This window comes from Rana temporaria, chromosome 1 (assembly GCF_905171775.1).
Source record: "Rana temporaria chromosome 1, aRanTem1.1, whole genome shotgun sequence".
NCBI classification, from domain to species: Eukaryota; Metazoa; Chordata; class Amphibia; order Anura; family Ranidae; genus Rana; species Rana temporaria.
The window spans coordinates 67,124,136-67,145,698 of record NC_053489.1 but is presented as its reverse complement, the minus strand read 5'-3'; the positions used below and the strand labels follow the sequence as shown (position 1 = coordinate 67,145,698).

The 21,563-nt window shown below is 42.8% G+C and overlaps 1 protein-coding gene across 2 annotated transcripts in view; it reads right to left on the bottom strand.

Annotated features, from left to right (window-relative positions):
- The window catches only part of LOC120927970 (C4b-binding protein-like), a 62,429-nt gene extending 44,382 nt beyond the window's left edge, over positions 1-18,047 (bottom strand). The window contains exons 1-3 of one of the 2 annotated variants that reach the window (XM_040339011.1): positions 17,939-18,047; positions 16,254-16,344; positions 3,477-3,668 (exon numbers count right to left, since the gene is read on the bottom strand). In XM_040339011.1, the coding sequence (XP_040194945.1) occupies positions 3,477-3,668; positions 16,254-16,323 (262 nt within the window). In that variant the 5' untranslated portion in view covers positions 16,324-16,344; positions 17,939-18,047. The remainder of the gene's footprint in view (positions 1-3,476; positions 3,669-16,253; positions 16,345-17,938) is intronic. The other variant, XM_040339003.1, reaches the window with a different exon arrangement.
- Between the last annotated feature and the right edge of the window lie 3,516 nt (positions 18,048-21,563).

Genomic DNA, 21,563 nt, shown 5'->3' with positions numbered 1-21,563 from the left:
CCACAGAGATGCTCCCCCACAAAGTCTCCATTACCCTGTGATCCTTACATGATCTCTTAACAATAAACAAAATACAGGAAGAGAAGCAGAGTACTTTATTGGGACCTGGAGGGGAGCCTCTCTGATGGACAGAGATGGCTTCTGTTAGAGAGTCTGTTAGATGTTCGGCGCCCCCACCTCTGCAGGCGCCTGGGTGCAATTCACCCTGTGCACCCTGCCTAGGATCGGCCCTGCACAGCATCTGACACACCTGGAAACGTAGGATAACAGCATCACCTGGACATCTTTATGATAGCAAAGATTTAACAGACCATCTGCAGGAAAGATAAGTAGTTGACACTAGCACGCTGAAAGCTGTGGTCGTTTGAATTGTGTGATGTATTCATTCATGTTCTAAAACTGTAAGTTACTACGAATATTTTTTTTTATGTTATTATTGGCTTCACTATTGGCTACCTTATTTCTTCACTTGGTATCGCTGGCTGATATGCTGAATTTTTACAATCTGGTGTGAGAACCTAAAGAAAATCCTGTTGTGTGAATACCACTTGATGACCTGACATTGCCGCCTTGAGTTGGATTTAAAGCTGATCAATGGAGATGTGACTGCTGGGTTACCATTATATGTAGTGAAACCTCAGATTGCGAGTAACGCGGTTAACGAACCTTTCACAATAGGAGCACTGTATTTAAAAAAATCCTGACTTGGTTTGTGAGTGTTGTCTCGCAAGACGAGCAAGATTCAAGCTAAAGTGGTGTGCAGTACCGTGTTTTGCCTGAGGTGGGGGGGGGGCGCCGGAGGTGAGTGGAGCCGATCGGAGCCGTTCGGAAAACCTCGGAAATACTATGTTCCAGAGCCTTTCCAAGGTTTTCCGAGTTCAGCCGAGCTGTCCTCTGGCCTTTTCGGGTGTTTCTGAGGCTCTCCGGCGCCCCCACCTCTGGCCACATGCGGTTTTGCAGGCCATTGAAGTCAATGCAGAACAAATTATTTTTATTTCCGTTGACTTCTATGGGGAAACTCGCTTTGATATGCGAGTACTTTGGATTACGAGCATTCTCCTGGAACGGATTATGCTCGTAATCCAAGGTTCCACTGTACATTATTTACAGCTATCTGGCAAGCAGATTGAAGTCTCACGGGGTGACGAGTAGACATGAGCATCTGTTTTCGTCCGAATGCATTTTCGTCAGAATTTTTAGGGATTTTCACGTTTGTTTTAACAAATGATAATGAATGTGCAGAGTCCGAAATCCGTAAGATCCGACATAAAAAATGCTTTATTTTCGTTGCGACTACAGTTTGATATCTATAGAAGATTCGACATGACGGTGACAATAGCGATCTGTGTCTATCGAATCTGAGGTTGAATGTGCCTAACCTAACTCTATTAGTCTGAGATTATTCGACATAGAGAGAAAAGATTCAGCATTGTAGAGACGTGAAGATTCGACGAAGCAGCTAAAAACATACGATTGCTGCGAGCGGACATTTACGGTCAAATGCTCCGCCCATAGGCTATAGAAGAATTCTAATGTTGGTTGACTAGTAATGACTAGTAATAATAATGAATAAATATAATATATATTCTACTATGGCTTGTGGGCGGAGCATTCGACCGGAAATGTACGATTGCGGCAACGTACAGTTTATCTGCTTCATCGAATCTTCTTTACCATAAGCATTCAATGACAGATTCGACCTTAGTTAATTCGAATTTTCGGACAAATGCATTTTTAAACAAAACAAAATAAATAAAAACGACTTTCGGAAGTAACTAAATAATTGTATTCTTTGGATGAAAACTAAATTTTGAAACAAAATATTTCAGTGTGCACATGTCTAGTGTTATCTACACGCTGAAGCTGGTGATGGGTGTATCTAACTCTCCCTCTTAGGACTGATTATTATTTTAAGCGCTGCATTTTGGACTTTCCTAAAGATAAGAATTAACCTTTTTCTTTTTACCTTCTTTTTACTCTTATTAATAGTGTGACTCTATATGGGTTTTGCATATTTTTTTCCTTTTTTTTATTAAGCTCAGAATTAAATAGTAACATTTTTCTTTTTTTCAATTCAGGTAAATATGATCTATTGCATGTGAATTTTATGCATTTTAAATTTCAAGCCAGTAGGTGGAGTTTTAGAGGTTGATTTACTAATTGCAAAAAGGCTGTTTACTGTACAAGTGACGTTACATCTTGCAAGAGTATTTGGCTCTTTTAAGCAAAATTTTGCAAAGCTCAGTGATTGTGGTCAAATTTCACTTTGTAAAGAAATTAAATGCAAGGGAAATAAAAACAGTCTTTTTTTGCTTGCATATAAATGATTGGATGACAGAAATCATCAGAACTTCACCACATTCACTAAGTTCTGGAGAAAATTCCCTTGCAAAGTAAACAGCTTATTCGTCTGTAGCACCCTCTAGTGTGCTAGAAGTAGAATGGCTAGAGTGTTGGTAGAGTCGGTAAATTTCCAGGCTTGGCTAGCAGCCATGCCTGGGTGTGTTTTGATCCGAGTTGGAAGTGACTCAGAGTAGAGCTGGTGACTCACAGGCAGCATCACCCAGACCTCCCACTTCTTTCTAGAGCCTTCTAGAATATTCTGGAAAGTAAAGAGGAGAGGTGGAGTTGCTTGGGGTGTTTTATGGAGAACTGACCAATCCTCAACCTGGGTTGGTAGGGGGCAGGTCTCCTTAAATACCTAAGGTCAGCCCAACTGGGGAGAAGTTGTTTGGGTGGAAGCTGGAAAAGGAGTGTTAGGCTGTCAGGGCCTTCGAGGGGGTGGGGGGGGTGACCTTGGGCCTGGAGCTCGGGTGCGAACAGGAGCCTGTGTCAGGCCTATAAATCTGCTAGCTGGTCTGGGAAGTGCAAACAAGTGATGTGCTGGAGGTGTTAAGGAAAAATAGTCCGTAAGCAAGTGATGTGCTGGAGTTGCATATACCGGAGGTGTATATAGCTAGTCCCAAGTATACCCCATCCCTATCCAAGTTTATTCCCCTCAATAAAAATACAAACAAAGTTCAAGGACTGTTTTTCTGCCTGTGGGTGAATAAGATACGTGTACCTGGCTGGGCAGGGTGACAGACGGACCACAACACTCAGTAGCCCTTACCAGGATACCGCTACATGTCTTTAGTAAATCAACCTAAAAAAAAAGCCATAGTCCAGCGCCCTGATATGTAGAACAGGGGGCCAGAGGCATGGATAAGGGAGACGGCGCCCACGCGCCTTCTATGGACAGGCTGTCACTGCTATTCACACCTTTGATCTATCTGTATTTGACTTTTTGTTTTGGTGTACTATGTTGTCTGCATTTCATGCCGATATGTATGTGTTGAAGCACATGTTATTCCGCTTCCTCTAAATTAAGAATATAGAATAGAGAATTAGAATAAAGAGAGGTAGGGAGAAGCAGCACAAGTAGCAAATCAGGTGTGATGCAGTGCACAGAACATGATAAGTAAATGTTTGCTTACATTGGCAGAATTCATCGTAGGAGGACCAACTGGAGTCCTTATAGCAAGTAATATAATTTTTACTTCCAGGAGTTCGTATAAATCCAGGCTGGCAATCGTACTTCACAGTGGATCCTACAGCAAAATGCATTTTAACTGCAAACTCTGGTTTTAGAATTGCATAGGGAATATTTTGAGGCTGTCCACAATCACCTGTCAATAAAACACAAATACTTTTTTTTGCACAAGGTCATAAAATATCATCTCTATGATACTTACCTCCTGTTTGGTGATGCCCTTCCAGAAAATTTGCAAATAGTTCCAGGTAACATGGAGCAGATACAGTACTTTGATAGCATTTTGTGTTATGGACATCTGTATTTTTTTCAATATTCATTAATGTAATTTGTTGGGATTCTGGAAGAAAAGCTACAACAGTACCCCTCAGTGCCCCGTTATATTACTCCAGGTGGCTCATGCTGCTTTGAGGTGCTGGTTGGGTTGCATGAATGCTCATCAGGCTCAATCATAGGACTACCCATTGCACACTGTTAAGGCACACCAATAGCCTCTAGGGTTAAGCCCCAAACTGGGTGAAATGCAAAAGATCATTCCCTCTGTACAGAACCCTATGTTGATTGTTTAGCAGGTCCCAGCTATGAATCATTGGCTGCGACCTGCTGACAGACTCCCGCTGTGTACAATAACAGCTGGTGTCGGTGGCAGGGCTGATTTTAGAAATCATAGGGTCCCATACAGCCTACCTGGCAGGGACCTCCCACCCAAATATATCATAACAAGAGTTTCACGAAAAATACACTAAAATCATTATTAGTGGGCACAAACATAACAGAGAACCTGTGTGAATTAGCCCTTTTTTCATTGTTTTTTTTTTACATTTTATTAAAAAATAAATAAAGAGAGAGCGCATTTGCGGGGCTCTGAGGATGGCTGCCTGAGCCGAGAGCTCCACTCCAGCTGTGTACAGCGGCGTCCACAGAAGCCGTCACGGCGAACGGTTTAACCCCAAAATTGATGAGCTGGTAGATAATCAACCCAGGAACACCCCTCTAAGCTGGTTTTCTCAGCTGCAATTTCAATCCGTTGTCAGGGAAAAAACCCAAGATGGCCGCCACAGCACGGCATATAGCCTCCAGTGAACTCTGTCTCACAGAAAATAGACATGTAATCACCTCAGCGGCTCAAAATTTCACCTCAGAAACGCAGGCAGGACCCCCACATATACTTTCCCCCTCACAAATCTCCACTGAACCTCTTATCAGCTACTTAGTATCTGTCTCTCCCTACACATCCATAGGGAACAATTCTTCAGCTCAGAATACCTTATTGCTGTCAGAAACTCGTCTCAGAGACCAGGCTTTTCAAATGGAGGAACTATTCCAGAAATTTTCAGAACTTTTAGATAGGGGACTGGCTCAAACAGCGGTAAATATAACTGGAGACCTGAAAACTGATTTCTAACATTTAGGAGCAAGGATAGACACAATAGAATATAAACTGGAAGAAACAGTGTCTGTTTCTAATCAACATTCCAAACATGTATCCACAGTCCAGGAGCTACTTGATTATGCCATCTCCAGAATTGATGACCTGGAGAACAGGTCCCGACGGTACAATATTAGAATCAGAGGGTTACCTGAAACTGTTCTAGATGTCTCCTCAGCAGTTCAGGAACTAATCAAAACAATGCTACCTAATGTTCCCCAACACAGCACTAAAATCATTATTACTAGTCTTGACGCAGAAAGAAATCAAATATAGATGGACTTTCCCTTTTGCAGTCAAGTTTTCTGTCAGTGGAAAATCATACTCCTTCGCTAACCTTCAGGAGGGAGAACGCATATGTAACGGGAGAGCCGTGGGACCCAGAAGCTCTTACAAAGTATGTGCCAGGAAATAATGGACATATGTTGGATTGTTTTAACATGGGTCTGTAATCCACAATATATTCAAGAATGTCTGGAAGAAGTAATTACAGGTTGTTGATTCTGAACCCAACAGGTCAATAGAAGAGTGACTCATTCATGTGGGAACACAGACTGTTAAGGGGGGAATTAAGTCTGCTACTGTCATGTAAACTAACCTTAGTCTGGCTTCTAAAAGACCTTTCGATGTGTTATGCTAATTGACACTGTATTGTGTGAATTTCTATTGATTATAGATGTGTATTGTATAGCAGGTGAGAGAAGCCGGGGTCATGATGTCTAACTTGTCAGCTGTAGCTAATTAGCTCATGTGGATTGTGTCAGACCTGGTGCCAGAAAGTCTGACTAAAAGATGCGTATTGGGCTCATTGTATAATGTTGTGGGTGGGGTTAAGTCATTGTTCTTTGGGGTTTCTAACTGTATAAAAGCCTGAGTTTCCCATTAAAAGATTCTATTAGTTTGAACCTCAAACAGAGCTGTGTCTCGTTATTGGAGTTTGTCTGCTGGATTGTGGAGTGTCGATAAGCTGTTGTGGGTTGGTGGAATGGAATATCGTAAACGGCGTTAACCCCTGATCGTTACAATTGTTGGCAAGCAGTGGAATGATTCCCATCGCCAGAAGAACAGCTACAAGAGGACACAGGACAATGAAGGCACACTAGGAAAGCTCTCTACCCTCAAGGACTTACTGGAGAACCGTGGCAGACCAGCCAGCAACCGTAAGAAGATGGACATGATCACAGAACTAGTCCAAATGGATGGATCTGAAAGACCCAACTTAACGGAAAGGCCCAGCGTAACAGACAGGACACCCGAGGAGGCAAGTTTTGATCGGGCTGTTAAACTAAGACTGGCACACTATGGTCCTAACCCTCCACCGGAGATCATAGACCGGCTTATAGCTGCTGTGGATGCAAATTGGCTACGGCAAAGAGGTTCTGCAGCAGCAGAAGTCACAGCAGCACCAACTGAAAGGAGAAAGATACATTTTGCTGCTTTTAAGAATTTCATTGAAACTGAAGGGGACATTGATGGGTACCTGGTGGATTTTGAACTGCAATGTGCCCTACACCGGGTGCCCACAGAGGAATGGGTTACCATTTTGTCTGGGAAATTGTCCGGCCGGGCCAGTGAAGCGTTCAGGGCCATCCCAGATAAGAATATTATGAACTATTGACTGGTAAAAGAAGCACTTTTGGCCAGGTATGCCGTCACACCAGAGGCATACCGGAGGCGGTTCCGAGAGACGAACAAGCAGACTGGAGACTCATATACCGAGTGGGCATGCCGCCTACACCGCATTGCATCCGACTGGGTCGATGGATGCCAAGCAGAATCTGGGGAAGAGGTGCTGCAGGTGTTCCTGCTGGAGCACTTCTATGAAAAACTGTCCCTGGAAGTCAGAGAGTGGGTCCGGGACCGAAAACCTTTCTCCTTGTCTGAAGCAGCTCGCCTGGCAGACGAATACACAGACGCTCGCAAACGGGATAACTCTGTGGTCAAGACAACAGCTTGGGTGGATTATCAATCAGCGGCACCCCCGCCAGCTATTGCCTACAAACCCCAGTCGGACAGCCCTACAGCACCACCTCCAGCGGCCACTTATCCTCAGAAGCCCAGGTTCAACTTCCAGGGCTACTCACAACCCATCAAGTGTTTTGGGTGTAAACAGCTAGGACACAAAAAGCTAGACTGTCCGTTGAATCCACCCAGGCAGTCACAGACATGGAGACAGCCAGAAAGGGGGAACCCCCACACATCCATGCCTGCGGCCCACTGCGCTCAGGAGGAAGAACATTGGGGCGTCCTGCACGAGGCAGATCCAATACAAGCAGCTAACCAGGACAACAGGCAGCAACACAGGCAGACTGTCTGGGTCAATGGAAAGGTAGCCAATGGGCTACGTGATACTGGCCACCATGACCCTGCTACAGAAGAACCTCATCCCAGAGAGCCAGCACACCGGAGACACTGTAGCCGTAAGAGTAGCGGGAGGCACCGTCTTCCGGGCTACCCGTTGCCCGGGTTCACCTGGATTGGGGGGTTGGTTCAGGACACGTAAATGTGGAGGTGATGAAGGATTTGCCAGCGGATGTACTACTGGGGAATGATTTGGCCCCCCTTGTTTCTGCTTACGCCCCGATGTGCCCCGCTGAAGCCAACCCAGTGACTAACTGTGCCCAGACCTGTGTTGCTGGAACCAACCCACTCGCTGCTGAGACCCAGGTAAGACTATCTTCCCCGACATGTACCTTAGATCAGGCACAATATCACAGTCTAAAATTGGAACGTGACAAGTTGGCCAGTGAGAAATTGGAGATGCAACGACACTACGTCATGTATTATGAGATGTCCCGTGGCTTGAACATTGAAAGGCACAAACAGGCTGAAATTGTCAAAAGGTTAAATGGGATTTGCGCCCAGGTTGTGCCTTATCTCTCCCAAGAGCATCAGCAACAGGTTTTGGGAGCCATTGAGAGAGCAAAGCAAGTGACTGTTCCAGAACTGAATTCCATTATTCACCCTGCAACCTTACAACTTCACCACCAGCTACCGACCTGGTAAGCAAAATGGCAATGCTGATGGGTTTTCCAGGCATTAGAGGAATGGAACTATGTACTAACTTCGGAGTCAATCCCTCTGGGGTCTCCTCCTGTGTTAGTCTCCTGCCAAAAGGGGAGACATGTAACGGGAGGGCCGTGGGACCCAGAAGCTCTTACAAAGTATGAGCCAGGAAATAATGGACATATGTTGGATTGATTTAACATGGGTCTGTAAGCCACAATATATTCAAGAATGTCCTTGGGGTTTCTAACTGTATAAAAGCCTGAGTTTCCCATTAAAATATTCTATTTGTTTGAACCTCAAACAGAGCTGTGTCTCGTTATTGGGGTTCGTCTGCTGGATTGTGGAGTGTCAATAAGCTGTCGTGGGTTGGTGGAATGGAATATCGTAAACGGCGTTAACCCCTGACCGTTACAGCATATTACTACAACTCAAACTCATCTCACAAGAGGCTGAAATGCATACCTCCTCAACCGGCATCGGTTCAACCAAAAGACCCACTCCAACGAGTCCTCAATCTCCCCTTTGGAACAAAGGAAAGATGAAGAAAATCAAAGACAGTGGTCCCACCTGACTTCATTCTCTTTCTACACCACCATTTTCATATCTCAGACCTAGAGTCTGACCACAGACCTGTCTGTGAACACTATTAAGGGATCCTTCTTCTCCAGGGTTGTTTTTTATTTCTTTTTTATAAATAAAAACAATCCCCCCTTTTTTTTTTAATCCATGCCTGCCTTACAGTTTTATGGACTTACCTAAAATGTATTTATTTATTATTATATTTTATTTATTATTATTAATTTTATTTTTATTTTTTGTGCTCAAATGTTTTGCCATGCTAAATTTAGCATTTTTTTATGATATGGTCCACATGTGCCTCCACCTACCCCCTTAGAAACTTACGGGCCTCTGAGGGATAGGTTGTCTGATCAACCTATCCCTACTACTTTCTGTTCTAGTTTTGAAGTTTCAGAGGGTGTGTCCCCTCCTGAACCCTGGTTCTACATGTTAGGAGACTTTTCCTTATCTTTCATCCTTTTTCCTCTCTCTTTACTCTGTTATTTTATGTTATTCTTCGCTAAATGCCTAACCTTCTCGTATTTCACAGAACTTTGTGTCCCTGATTTGTAGATGGATATCTTATTCCCCTCCTACTGGTTGGGAGAAATTCCTGAAACGCCTACGATTAGAAGACAACTAGGGGTCAGTGGGGACATTGAAAGTGGGTATGCCTCCCCTGGCCCTCATGGCTAGCTCACAAACCCATCTTAAAATAGCCTCCCACAATGTCCAAGGTTTGAATTCCCCAATCAAACAAAGAAAACATTTGGACTATTACAAATCACTTAAATTCGATGTCCTCTTACTCCAAGAGACACACTTTGCTATACGGTATAGTCCCAAATATTTACATCCATATTTCCCCCAATTTCACCTAGCTAATGCAGAAAATAAAACCAAGGGAGTAGCCATTATTTTTTTAAAATCCTGCAAATTTGAAAAATTCTTATAATATATCGATCCCGAAGGGAGAATTTTATTAATACAAGGCACAATAGAAGGACACTTATATTCCCTAATTTCTTATTATGCCCCTAACAGAGGTCAAGCTGCCTTTTTTAGTACCATGATGAACACTCTAAGCCCTATGTTAGTAGGCACAGTAATTTTTGGGGGAGATTCAAACACAGCATTCGATCAGGCTCTTGACAAATCCAAACCCCCCAAAAACCAAATGACTCGTCCAACCAAAGAAAGCCACAAAATTGCCAGAATAATTTCGGCCAATAATCTTACTGATACTTGGAGGGAATTAAATCCTTCTAAAAGGGACTTCACGCATTACACATCCTCACAACACTTTTTCTAGAATAGACCATATTCTTACTCCTACACCCTTACTTCCTTTTATAGTTAGTGCACACATCAAAGACACGGCCCTCTCCGATCACTCAATAGTAATGATATCTATCTGTTCTAACATTCTAGGTAGAAAATAGGGTCAATGGAAACTCAATGAGTCCATTCTGTCAAGTCCGGCTTCAATTGTAACAATATATACAGGGAGTGCAGAATTATTAGGCAAATGAGTATTTTGACCACATCATCCTCTTTATGCATGTTGTCTTACTCCAAGCTGTATAGGCTCGAAAGCCTACTACCAATTAAGCATATTAGGTGATGTGCATCACTGTAATGAGAAGGTGCGTGGTCTAATGACATCAACACCCTATATCAGGTGTGCATAATTATTAGGCAACTTCCTTTCCTTTGGCAAAATGGGTCAAAAGAAGGACTTGACAGGCTCAGAAAAGTCAAAAATAGTGAGATATCTTGCAGAGGGATGCAGCACTCTTAAAATTGCAAAGCTTCTGAAGCGTGATCATCGAACAATCAAGCGTTTCATTCAAAATAGTCAACAGGGTCGCAAGAAGCGTGTGGAAAAGCCAAGGCGCAAAATAACTGCCCATGAACTGAGAAAAGTCAAGCGTGCAGCTGCCAAGATGCCACTTGCCACCAGTTTGGCCATATTTCAGAGCTGCAACATCACTGGAGTGCCCAAAAGCACAAGGTGTGCAATACTCAGAGACATGGCCAAGGTAAGAAAGGCTGAAAGACGACCACCACTGAACAAGACACACAAGCTGAAACGTCAAGACTGGGCCAAGAAATATCTCAAGACTGATTTTTCTAAGGTTTTATGGACTGATGAAATTAGAGTGAGTCTTGATGGGCCAGATGGATGGGCCCGTGGCTGGATTGGTAAAGGGCAGAGAGCTCCAGTCCGACTCAGACGCCAGCAAGGTGGAGGTGGAGTACTGGTTTGGACTGGTATCATCAAAGATGAGCTTGTGGGGCCTTTTCGGGTTGAGGATGGAGTCAAGCTCAACTCCCAGTCCTACTGCCAGTTTCTGGAAGACACCTTCTTCAAGCAGTGGTACAGGAAGAAGTCTGCATCCTTCAAGAAAAACATGATTTTCATGCAGGACAATGCTCCATCACACGCGTCCAAGTACTCCACAGCGTGGCTGGCAAGAAAGGGTATAAAAAAAGAAAAACTAATGACATGGCCTCCTTGTTCACCTGATCTGAACCCCATTGAGAACCTGTGGTCCATCATCAAATGTGAGATTTACAAGGAGGGAAAACAGTACACCTCTCTGAACAGTGTCTGGGAGGCTGTGGTTGCTGCTGCACGCAATGTTGATCGTGAACAGATCAAAACACTGACAGAATCCATGGATGGCAGGCTTTTGAGTGTCCTTGCAAAGAAAGGTGGCTATATTGGTCACTGATTTGTTTTTGTTTTGTTTTTGAATGTCAGAAATGTATATTTGTGAATGTTGAGATGTTATATTGGTTTCACTGGTAAAAATAAATAATTGAAATGGGTATATATTTGTTTTTTGTTAAGTTGCCTAATAATTCTGCACAGTAATAGTCACCTGCACACACAGATATCCCCCGAAAATAGCTAAAACTAAAAACAAACTAAAAACTACTTCCAAAAATATTCAGCTTTGATATTAATGAGTTTTTTGGGTTCATTGAGAACATGGTTGTTGTTCAATAATAAAATTAATCCTCAAAAATACAACTTGCCTAATAATTCTGCACTCCCTGTAAGGCACTTAAGGAATATCTTTCAATCAATGACACAGGTTATATCTCAATCAAAGTGCTTTGGGCTGCACATAAGGCTTACATTCAAGGTAAAATTATCCAAATTTCTACCCAAACCAAACGGGATTGGGTAGAGCACCTGGAAATGGAATATGCAGCCTTATGAGCTAGTCATAAAAGGGATCCCACCAAGGTTCCCATATCCCTAATAGAAAGAGCCAGACTGGATCTCAATCTTGCTCTCACTACACAAGCAGAAAAGTCAATTTAATGGAGTGGTAATAAATTCTATACACACGCAAACAAAATGGGATCTTTACTCGCTGCAAAACTCTCTCCCAGAATCAGAACTCATACTATGCCTAAAATCAGGATATCGGGTCAACCCCCTACAGCCAATCCGGTCAAAATCCTAGAGGCATTCCATTATTTCTACTCTGACCTGTATAATTCTCCTTCTCAGCCTGACAAAAACTCAATAGCTAGGTACTTGGATGACCTCCCCATCCCAACTCTAAACACCACACACTAAAATTTACTTGAATCTGCTTTTACGGTAGAGGAGGTTAGGGAGGTCGTTAGAGGCTTTAAAAAAGGGTCAGCTCCGGGCCCTGGCGGATTATCTATCCCCTATTATAAGGCCTTTGTAGACATCTTAGCACCCTATTTTACCAATTTTTTTAACACTAAAACACAGGGAGTCCCCTTGGACATGCACCTTAACACAGCATATATCACGGTTATCCCTAAGGAAGTTAATAACTATTGCCCTATTTCCCTAATAAATAATGATATAAAAATAATGGCAAAAATAACGGCCAATCGTTTGGCATCTTTTATCAATATCTACATTCATAAGGACCAAGTGGTCTTCATCCCATGCAGACAAGGCCCAGATCAAATATGAAGCGCAATTAATATAGTTAATACTACAGTCAAATTGGGAAGGATGAATGAGACAGCAGGGACTTCTCTTGTCTTTGGATTTACAAAAGGCCTTTGACACAGTGTCTTAGCCATACATATTCACCCTTATAGAACTTTGGGGTTTCGGAGAATGATTTACAGGCCTTCTACATTCCCTCTACTCTCATCCCAAGGCACTAATTCATTTACAAGGCTACTATTCTAAACCAATTAACATAACATGAGGCACTAGGCAAGGGTGCCCACTTTACCTCTCATTTTTGCAATAGCCATAGAAACTGTGGCATTAGCTATCCGACAAAACCCAAACATTAAAGGGGTAACTTGTGGACTCCAAACTCGCAAATGCGGACTCTTTGCTGATGAAATACTCCTATTTGTAACCTCTCCATTGATCTCCCTTCCCAATATCTGTCAATTCCTACACAAGTTTTCTAAGATTTCGGGCCTTAAAGTCAATTACACAAAATCACAAGCCCTTAAGATCTTGCTCCCTCTCTCTGAGGTTTCCTTATTAAAGCAATCATTTAAATTTGAATGGAATGACACCTCAATCAAATATTTAGGTATTACATTAACAGCCCGCATTGAAACTCTATATACACACAATTATCCCCCACTGTTCATGAAATTAGAAAGTGACCTTTTATCCTGGTCCAAATATGAGTTATCCTGGCTGGGTAGAATCAACTCGATCAAAATCACATTACTCCCTAAAATTGTATATTACTTTAGGTTGCTCCCTATCCCCATCCAAAAAATCCATTTGAAAAAACTTCAGAGTAAAATACTCAAGTACACTTGGGGCTCATCTGGATATCGAATACCCCAAAACACCCTTTTCCTCAATAGGAATAAGGTAAGCCTAGGTCTCCCTGATCTACATAAATATTATCTTGCAACTAGACTGGCACAGTTATCTACGGTCTACTCCAAATCAGAAGAACCGGACTGGCTCAACATTGAAAGACAGGCTGCACCACATTTTTCTCTCAACTATCTTTTATGGTGTCCACCCAAAAAAAGACCTCCCATACTGGCCCCATACCTATCACAATCCTTTGCGCTCTGGGATAGACTTAGAAATCATTCAGCCCTTGTTTCTGCAGAAGGCCACTTGCAAATATGTTGGGGAACCCGGATTTTCCTCCTGGTTTGGATTTAGAAGCATTTAAGTGGTGGGTGGACAAGGGATTATACAGTATAGGACAGTTCTTCTACTCTGGTAGACCTTTGTCTCTAAACCACTGTGTTAAAACTTTGGAAATCCCTGATTCAGAAAGACTTTGTTTTGATCAAATCTCACAATTTTTACAACTAGTCTGGAAGGAAACCCCCCCCCCCCAATTCACAAAATATGAGCTATGGTGTGACCAGGCTGGGGGGCAAAGGGGAGGTATATCCGTAATATATTCGTGCCTCACTCACCCTACAGTGAAATCCTCATATATGGAGGCATGGGAAAATGAGCTTCATAATAGATGGGACCTAGACATCTGGCATAGAGCCTTGTCAAAGTCCTTCAAGGGTATTCTAAATGTCTCACTGATGGAGGCTAAAATCAAGGTTATAACCAGGTGGTATTTAACCTCCTCTAAACTCCCCTAAACTTGCATCTATATACCCTACAGCTGATCTGACCTGTTTCAAGGGATGCTAACTTTTAGGATCAATGGCCCATATCTGGTGGGAATGTCCTAGAATCCGCCCATTTTGGGACAAAATCTTTTCTATGATTTCCAAGGTCACTGGTTGCCAGGTTTCTAGGTCTCTTTCAATAGCTCTCCTAAATGCTCACATACCTTAAATACCAAAAACTACACAAAAACAAATCACACACATTTTATTCTCACAGGAGCCAAGCTTACAATTGCCAAAGCCTGGAAGAAACCTAAACCTTCTTTCTTGGAAGCCCAAAAAAATATATCATGGATAATGACTCAAGAAAGCTAGCTAGTATTCTAACTGATACTGTTCCGAAATTTGAAAACCTTTGGGAACCTTGAGCTAGATATATAGGAATCTCTCTTACCCAGGGTGTTCCTCCGGTTCCTACATAACTATAAGTTAGGCACGTTTCCTATCTTCCCCCCTTCCTAACCCTTCTTTCCTTTTTCTCTCATATTTTTTCCCTCTTCTTTTTATTTTTCCCCTCCTATAGGGATTTGTGGTGATGTTCTGAGGGAGACCTATCTCCCCTTTTTTTTTTTTACTTTCTGATTATACATAGAAATGATAGATAAAATATCCTCATTCAAAGATAATAAGGCCGATCTCTTTTAGCCTGGCTATTCCTGGTATCTTTAACTAAAACTGCAAGTATGGTGAGAGGTTTCGTCCCCTGGTGCAGTTAGCTCCTAATAAGGGGTACCAGGAGGTCAGAAATGTCTTTGTTTATCAGTTGGCCTATATGGGAGAAACTTCTCTTATTTAAATTCTTCATATTAATTATTTAACATTCTAAAACCACATCTATCGTTTTAATGATATGTCTTTATTTATCTACATAATAATAGTATTTATTCTAAGAGGTCATCTACCAGATTTTATTCATAACGAGATGCACCGCAATGTACTGAATTGTAATATTTATTTTCTGAAAATAAAATATTTTGAAAGAGAAAAAATAAATAAAAAAATGTAAAATGTTAAAATTTTTAGAATTATTTTATTTAAATTTTTTTACCAATTATTTAATACAATGTTATTTTTTTTTTTACAGGGCAGGAAAGCCGACAGTGCTACGGGAAGGGGGTGGGGCTCAACACAGTAATAGGGGGCACACTGGCGGGGATAAGAAGTAGGCAGAACAGGGAGTGGAATTAGTACGGGGGAAACAATTACAGGAACAATGCTCTGTGTTTGTGTTTCTCCTTACAGCAGCTGAAAGCCGGCGGGAGGGAGAGAATCCGACTTTCATCTGCTACAGAGAGCAACACTGATTCCTCCTGCTGTTCCGGAAAGCATGCGTGCCCTAAATGCAGAAACAGTCACTGGTGGAAGGAAAGAAAATCATTTGATTCCCCCATCAACACAGTCAGTGTTGATGAGGGAATCCCTTCCACAGCGCTATTGTGCCTTGGCAGCAGGGAACCTCCCCGGCCAGGACTTGGGTAGAATTAGCCTGCCTATAGATGTATCGTATTTGATCCATCCTTGGCCCGCTTAATCCTGTCACACCCCACTCCGTATAAAGGAGATGAACAAAGGCAGACATATTTGATGTCCAACCTAGTTGTCAACCATGGCTTTTCCATATACGAGTCAGTGTAGCCGCTCAGGGACAGGAAGTGTGTTATCTGCATGATTACCAAGCGAAAATAAAGGGGCCTGAAAAAGGAAAATGAATGCAGCCACTAATAAACTGTTTTTGGCTCAAGATGAAATTTACAGAACCCCTCAGCACTTCATCTTCATGGATGACGTGGATTGATGGTATCATGGATCGCAGATCCACTTAGCACCTCACAAAAAGGTTTTTCCAACTTGACAGGTCTAAATGATTTTTAATTCTTAAAAAAAAAAAAATGGCAAACACTTTAAAGTTTGTTCGGAAAAGCCATGAAGTAAGAATTTGGGAAGCTGAGTCACCTAATGCCTGCTCTAAAACTCTGTAATTAGGATCAGGAAGGATTATTTTGAGTGGAAATCAGGCGTCACTTTCTTGTAGCAGCATGTTAATCATATCTGGATGGTATAATAATTAATTATCTTCAGTCTGTTATTACTCACAGTGAACAGCGCTGATGAAGGAGTAAAGTAGAATTAGCCACAGTACGGATGACAAACACGTTTTCTCCATTGTATAAAGGTGATCCTCAATCTATAAGAAAAGACAGAATTTATAATTCAGCTCTGGGCCAATTCTTAAAACCTCCAAACATTGCATATGTTTTTTTTAGAAGAGGACCTAGAGAATAAAATGGTGAGTGTTTCAATATTGTTTATCACACAGTGGCGGCTGGTGTTTTTTTGGGGGGGCAGCAAACAACCACCCACATCCCCCCCCCCCCCCCCAGGCAGCGTGGTGCAGTGACTCAAATCTGAGTCCTCTCCTCTACAGCGGCTTCCAGCTCCTCCCCTCCTCCCCCAAAAGCATCCAATAGGCTCGCCTGTCCTTTCAGCCAATCGGGTGACCGGTGTCAAAACCCGCTTCCTGATTGGCTGGAAGGAGGATCAGTGTTACCACAGCAAATTTTCATTCACTGTTGAAGTCTACTAGAGCCTCTTGCTCTAATCAGTGCTTCAAAAAAAAACGCCCCTCCTCGTTGGAATTCATGCGCCCGTGTCCTGAAAGGAGCCGGATGCATGGATAGGGGAGGCGGCAATGGACAGGGGGGGGTGGTGCCCATGCGCCCTTAATGGACATGCTGCCCCTGATCACACAGTACACAATTCCTTTATATATAGAGAAAATGAAACCTAAAAATCAGGAGCACATTGATCAAGCCCTTCATAGAGCAATATATGCTTCTGGATCTTTTTTTTCCCATGACTTCAAAATTTACGGAAACTTTACACCTCTAATCCAGCTTACTTTAAAGTGGTTGTAAACCCTTTACAACCACTTTAACCTACAGGTAAGCCTAGGCTTACCAGTAGGTGAAAGAATTATCTCCCAAACCTAAAAGGTTTAGGAGATATTTGCAAAAAATAGCGGCACCGATGTCTACGGCGCATGTCTATGCCAAAGACATCTGGTGCAGGCACACTGAGCGTGCCACTACTAACAGCATCATGCCGTTAGTGGTGGCTCCTGCGCGCATGCATGGGAGTGATGTCATCGCTGCTGCGGCCAGTCACAGCGCCGGAGCAGCGATACCCGGAGGTATCATGGGGGCGTCGGAGGAGGTGAACGAGGGGGCTTCGATCTCAGGTAAGTCATTCATAATGAGCTAGTATGCTATGCATACTAGCTCATTATGCCTTTGTCTTGCAGGTTGTCTTTTTCATTTTTTTTGGACGAGAGGGTTTACTTCTTCTTTAACACACACAAGTAGACTTGTGCTTTTTGCTGTAACAAACAATGAGAATCACATGCAATTTTTGATGTTGGAGCATGAAGATGAGCATTACATTGCCTACTATAGGTGTAAATACACCCTCTGCACATTTGCTATTTCTTGAGTAGACCTAACTTCATTATCTTTGGTTGTCAGAAAAAATATTTAATGTAAGACAGAATGGGATAGAATAGGAGAAATTTTGGAAACCACCAAATGTCACTGAAAACATCTAGTGGTGCTTGCTTACTTATTGTTTAACTGCTTGTAACTAATTTATTCATTGGATCGGCAGTACTTCTGATTAAAAAAATATATATATGTTCAGCATCTGGAACAAGGGAACACCAAATATGTAACAATATCAATCTTAATCTTTCAATGCTAAATAACTGACGAGAACATAAACCTTACCTTGTGGAAAGCTCCTCTCTCACCAGCGAAATGGGGGCCAATGCTTTGTCGTCACTGTTCTAAGTAAAATGTGTCAATATATCACCTGGTCAATTCACTGAATTCTCTGTTAATAATTATACTTTTGTTTTACTTAGATTTAAAATAATACACCATTGACCTGTGACTGTGTCTATGTTTACCGTATACCTGCAACAAACAATTTCGGGAAGTTCCCTTACCAGGATGACCTGTACGAAACCTGGATGGAGTCAGTGTACAATGGGCCTAATCCTCAAAAACCCGGCGCAATGTAACTTTTGCCATTTAAGTTACACCGCCGCAAAATCTCTACCTAAGTGCCCGATCCACAAAGCACTTACCTAGAAATTTTGAGCGGTGTAACTTAAATCCGTCCGGCGCAAGGCGTTCCTAATTTAATGGGGCGAGTCCAATTTAAATTAGGCGCGCTCCCACGCCGGACGTACTGCGCATGCTCCCGACGTCATTTTCCCGACGTGCTTTGCGCGGTTTTACGTTGCGCCTGGTTTTGAGAATCGCGACGGGCGTAAAAAAAAAAAAAACGAGTTGCGGCAAAAAAAAAAAAAAAAAAAGACAGCGACGCGGGATAGAAGGGTCGACTTTTACAAGGTGTAAACAGTTTAGGCCTTGTAAAAGCAGCCCTAATATTGCGACGGCAAACTAATACTTACGGAGAAAAAACGAAGCGTCTCCGTAAGTGCTAATTTGCATACCCGAAGCGGCATTCCGATGAGAAATGCCCCCAGCGGCGGCTGCGGTACTGCATCCTAAGATCTGACAGTGTAAGTCCCTTACACATGTCGGATCTTCTGCCTATCTATGTGAAACTGATTCTGTGGATCAGTTCCATAGATAGAAACAGGGATACGACGGTGTATCAGTAGATACGCCGGCGTATCCCTTTTGAGGATCAGGCCCAATGGGCCTTTTTTCTCCGTAAGTATTAGTTTGCCGTCGCAATATTAGGGCTACTTTTACAAGGCCTAAACTGTTTACACCTTGTAAAAGTAGACCCTTCTATCCCGCGTCGCTGTCTTTTTTTAAAAAGAAAAAAAATTTCCCGCCGCAACTCGTTTTTTTTTTTTTACGCCCGTCGCGATTATCAAAACCCGGCGCAACGTCGGGAAAATGACGTCGGGAGCATGCGCAGTACGTCCGGCGCGGGAGCACGCCTAATTTAAATGGGACTCGCCCCATTAAATTAGGACGGATTTAAGTTACACCGCTCAAAATTTCTAGGTAAGTGCTTTGTGGATCAGGCACTTAGGTAGAGATTTTGCGGCGGTGTAACTTAAATGGCAAAAGTTACGTTGCGCCGGGTTTTTGAGGATTAGGCCCAAAATGTTTTTAGTACTGTTCTATACTGCATAGGCACAAAATGTAAATCGCTCAATTTCAATCATATATTGTAACATTTTATGTGTTTGGCATTTGGAGACGAGACAAGGATGCTTGGTGCATCCAAACTTTATTTTCAACATATCATAGAACTAATATGGTGCCAAACCTGACCAACTACTGTAAATATCAGGACTGTATACCTTGTTCTGGTTAGAGTTGCCACCTCTCCTAGAAATAAAAATGGCAGTGGTGATGGATGCGGTTTGTTGTGGATGTGGCAGGATGGTACATTATTCTAGGATGGTCACAACTGACACAGAATCTTGGGCCAAATCCTCAAAAATCCTGCCTAACTTATCTTTTCCCATTTAAGTTACACTGCCTTAAAATTTCTACCTAAGTGCCCGATCCACAAAGCACTTACCTAGAAATTTCAGGCCGTGTAACTTAAATTCTCCCGGCGCAAGGCGGTCCTCTTCTCCAGGGGGCGATTACAATTTAAATGAGGCGCGCTCCCGCGCCGGACGTACTGCGCACGCCCGTGACGTCATTTTTCCCGACGTGCATCGCGTGTTTTTACGATACGCCGAGTTTTGAGGATCGCGCCGGGTTAAAAAATTGCGACGGGTTAAAAAAAAGATCCGGCGAAAAAAAAAAATCAAATTTAAAAAAAAATCGCGGCGATCGAAAAAAAGGTCTGTTTTTACAAGGTGTAAACAGTTTACACTTTGTAAAAGCAGCCCTAATTTTACGTATGCAAACGTAAACTTACGCAGAAAAAACAAAGCTGAAAAGCTTTGTGGATCTCCGTAAGTCCTCATTTGCATACGCAAAGCTGCATTTCAATGCGAAATGCCCCCAGTGGCGGATGCGGTACTGCATCCTAAGATCTGACAGTGTAAGTGTCTTACAGATGTCAGATCTTGGGCCATATTCTCATAGAAGTTACGATGGAGTATCTCAGGATTCTTAGAATCATTTTCGCATAGATACACTTAAGATCCGCCATCTGTAAGTCACTTAAATGTAATGACGCCAGCCGCCGCTAGATGGCATTTACGTGAAGGACTCATTTGCGTATGCAAATGATCCTTCTACGCCGATTCCCGAACGAGTTCGCGTCGCGTAACCGTCGCTAACGTCGTTTGCGTAAGCGGAAATTTAGTCCTGCTATATGAGGAGTAAATTTCCGCAAGTCCCACGTAGGCCATGTTACGGATGGCGTCGGGTCCGCGTCGTGTTTTTTCGTCGGGTACGTCGTTTCCGTAAGTCGTTCTTGAATACGACTTTACGTCAATGACGCACACGTCGGCGTCATTGACGTTTTCCGCCGAGAACTGGAGCATGCGCACTGGGCTTTTTGAAGCCCGGCACATGCGCAGTTCATTAGAATCGGGGGCGCGCTTAATTTGAATACAAGCCGCCCCCTTGGAGATCCGCCAGGCTACGCCGGGGCATTTACACTCCGCCGTCCCAACTTATGGAGCAAGTGTTTGGGGAATACAACACTTGCTCCTGTAAGTTGGGACAGCGGAGTGTAAGTGCCTTAAGCGCAGCCCGTGGATTTTTAGAGAGAATATGGGCCCTTCTGCCTATCTTTGGAAAACTGCTTCTGAGGATCAGTTCCAAAGATAGGCACAGGGATACGCAGGCTGAACAGCAGTTCCGCCTGCGTATCCCTTTTGAGGATTTGGCCCCTTGTTTTCCCTAGTTACAGTATATTGTAATTCCCAGCTACATATCTATGACGCCTCATATCATTTTCATGAATTAAAAAACAAAAAACAGTAAAGTTAGCTCAGTTTTTTTTATAATGCAAAAGATGATGTTACGCCAAGTAAATATATATCATCATGCTTTAGGTGAGTGTAATGGTCAGGTAGGTCAGTGCATTCTGAGCACAACGCATTAATGATCCCTGCATTCTGAGCGAATCTGGCAGAATCATACATTTTTGGTCCTTTAGGGCTCATTCAGAGGGATGATCAGTCCCATCCTCTGTACAGAGCCGCTGGTAGGTTTAATTTTGTGTTGGCACTTTGAAAGAAATAAGTTGGTTTTGCGTCGCGGTTTGGGCACTCGGGCTCAAAAAGGTTTGCCATCACTGTAATAGACCGACACAAAGTGGCCCATAATTTTTTTTAAATAAATATCTGTAAAGTGTGGAGTGTATTTGTATTCAGCCCCCTTTACTCTGATACCCCTAACTAAAATCTAGTGGAACCAATTGCCTTCATAAGTCACCTAAGTAGTTAATAGAGTC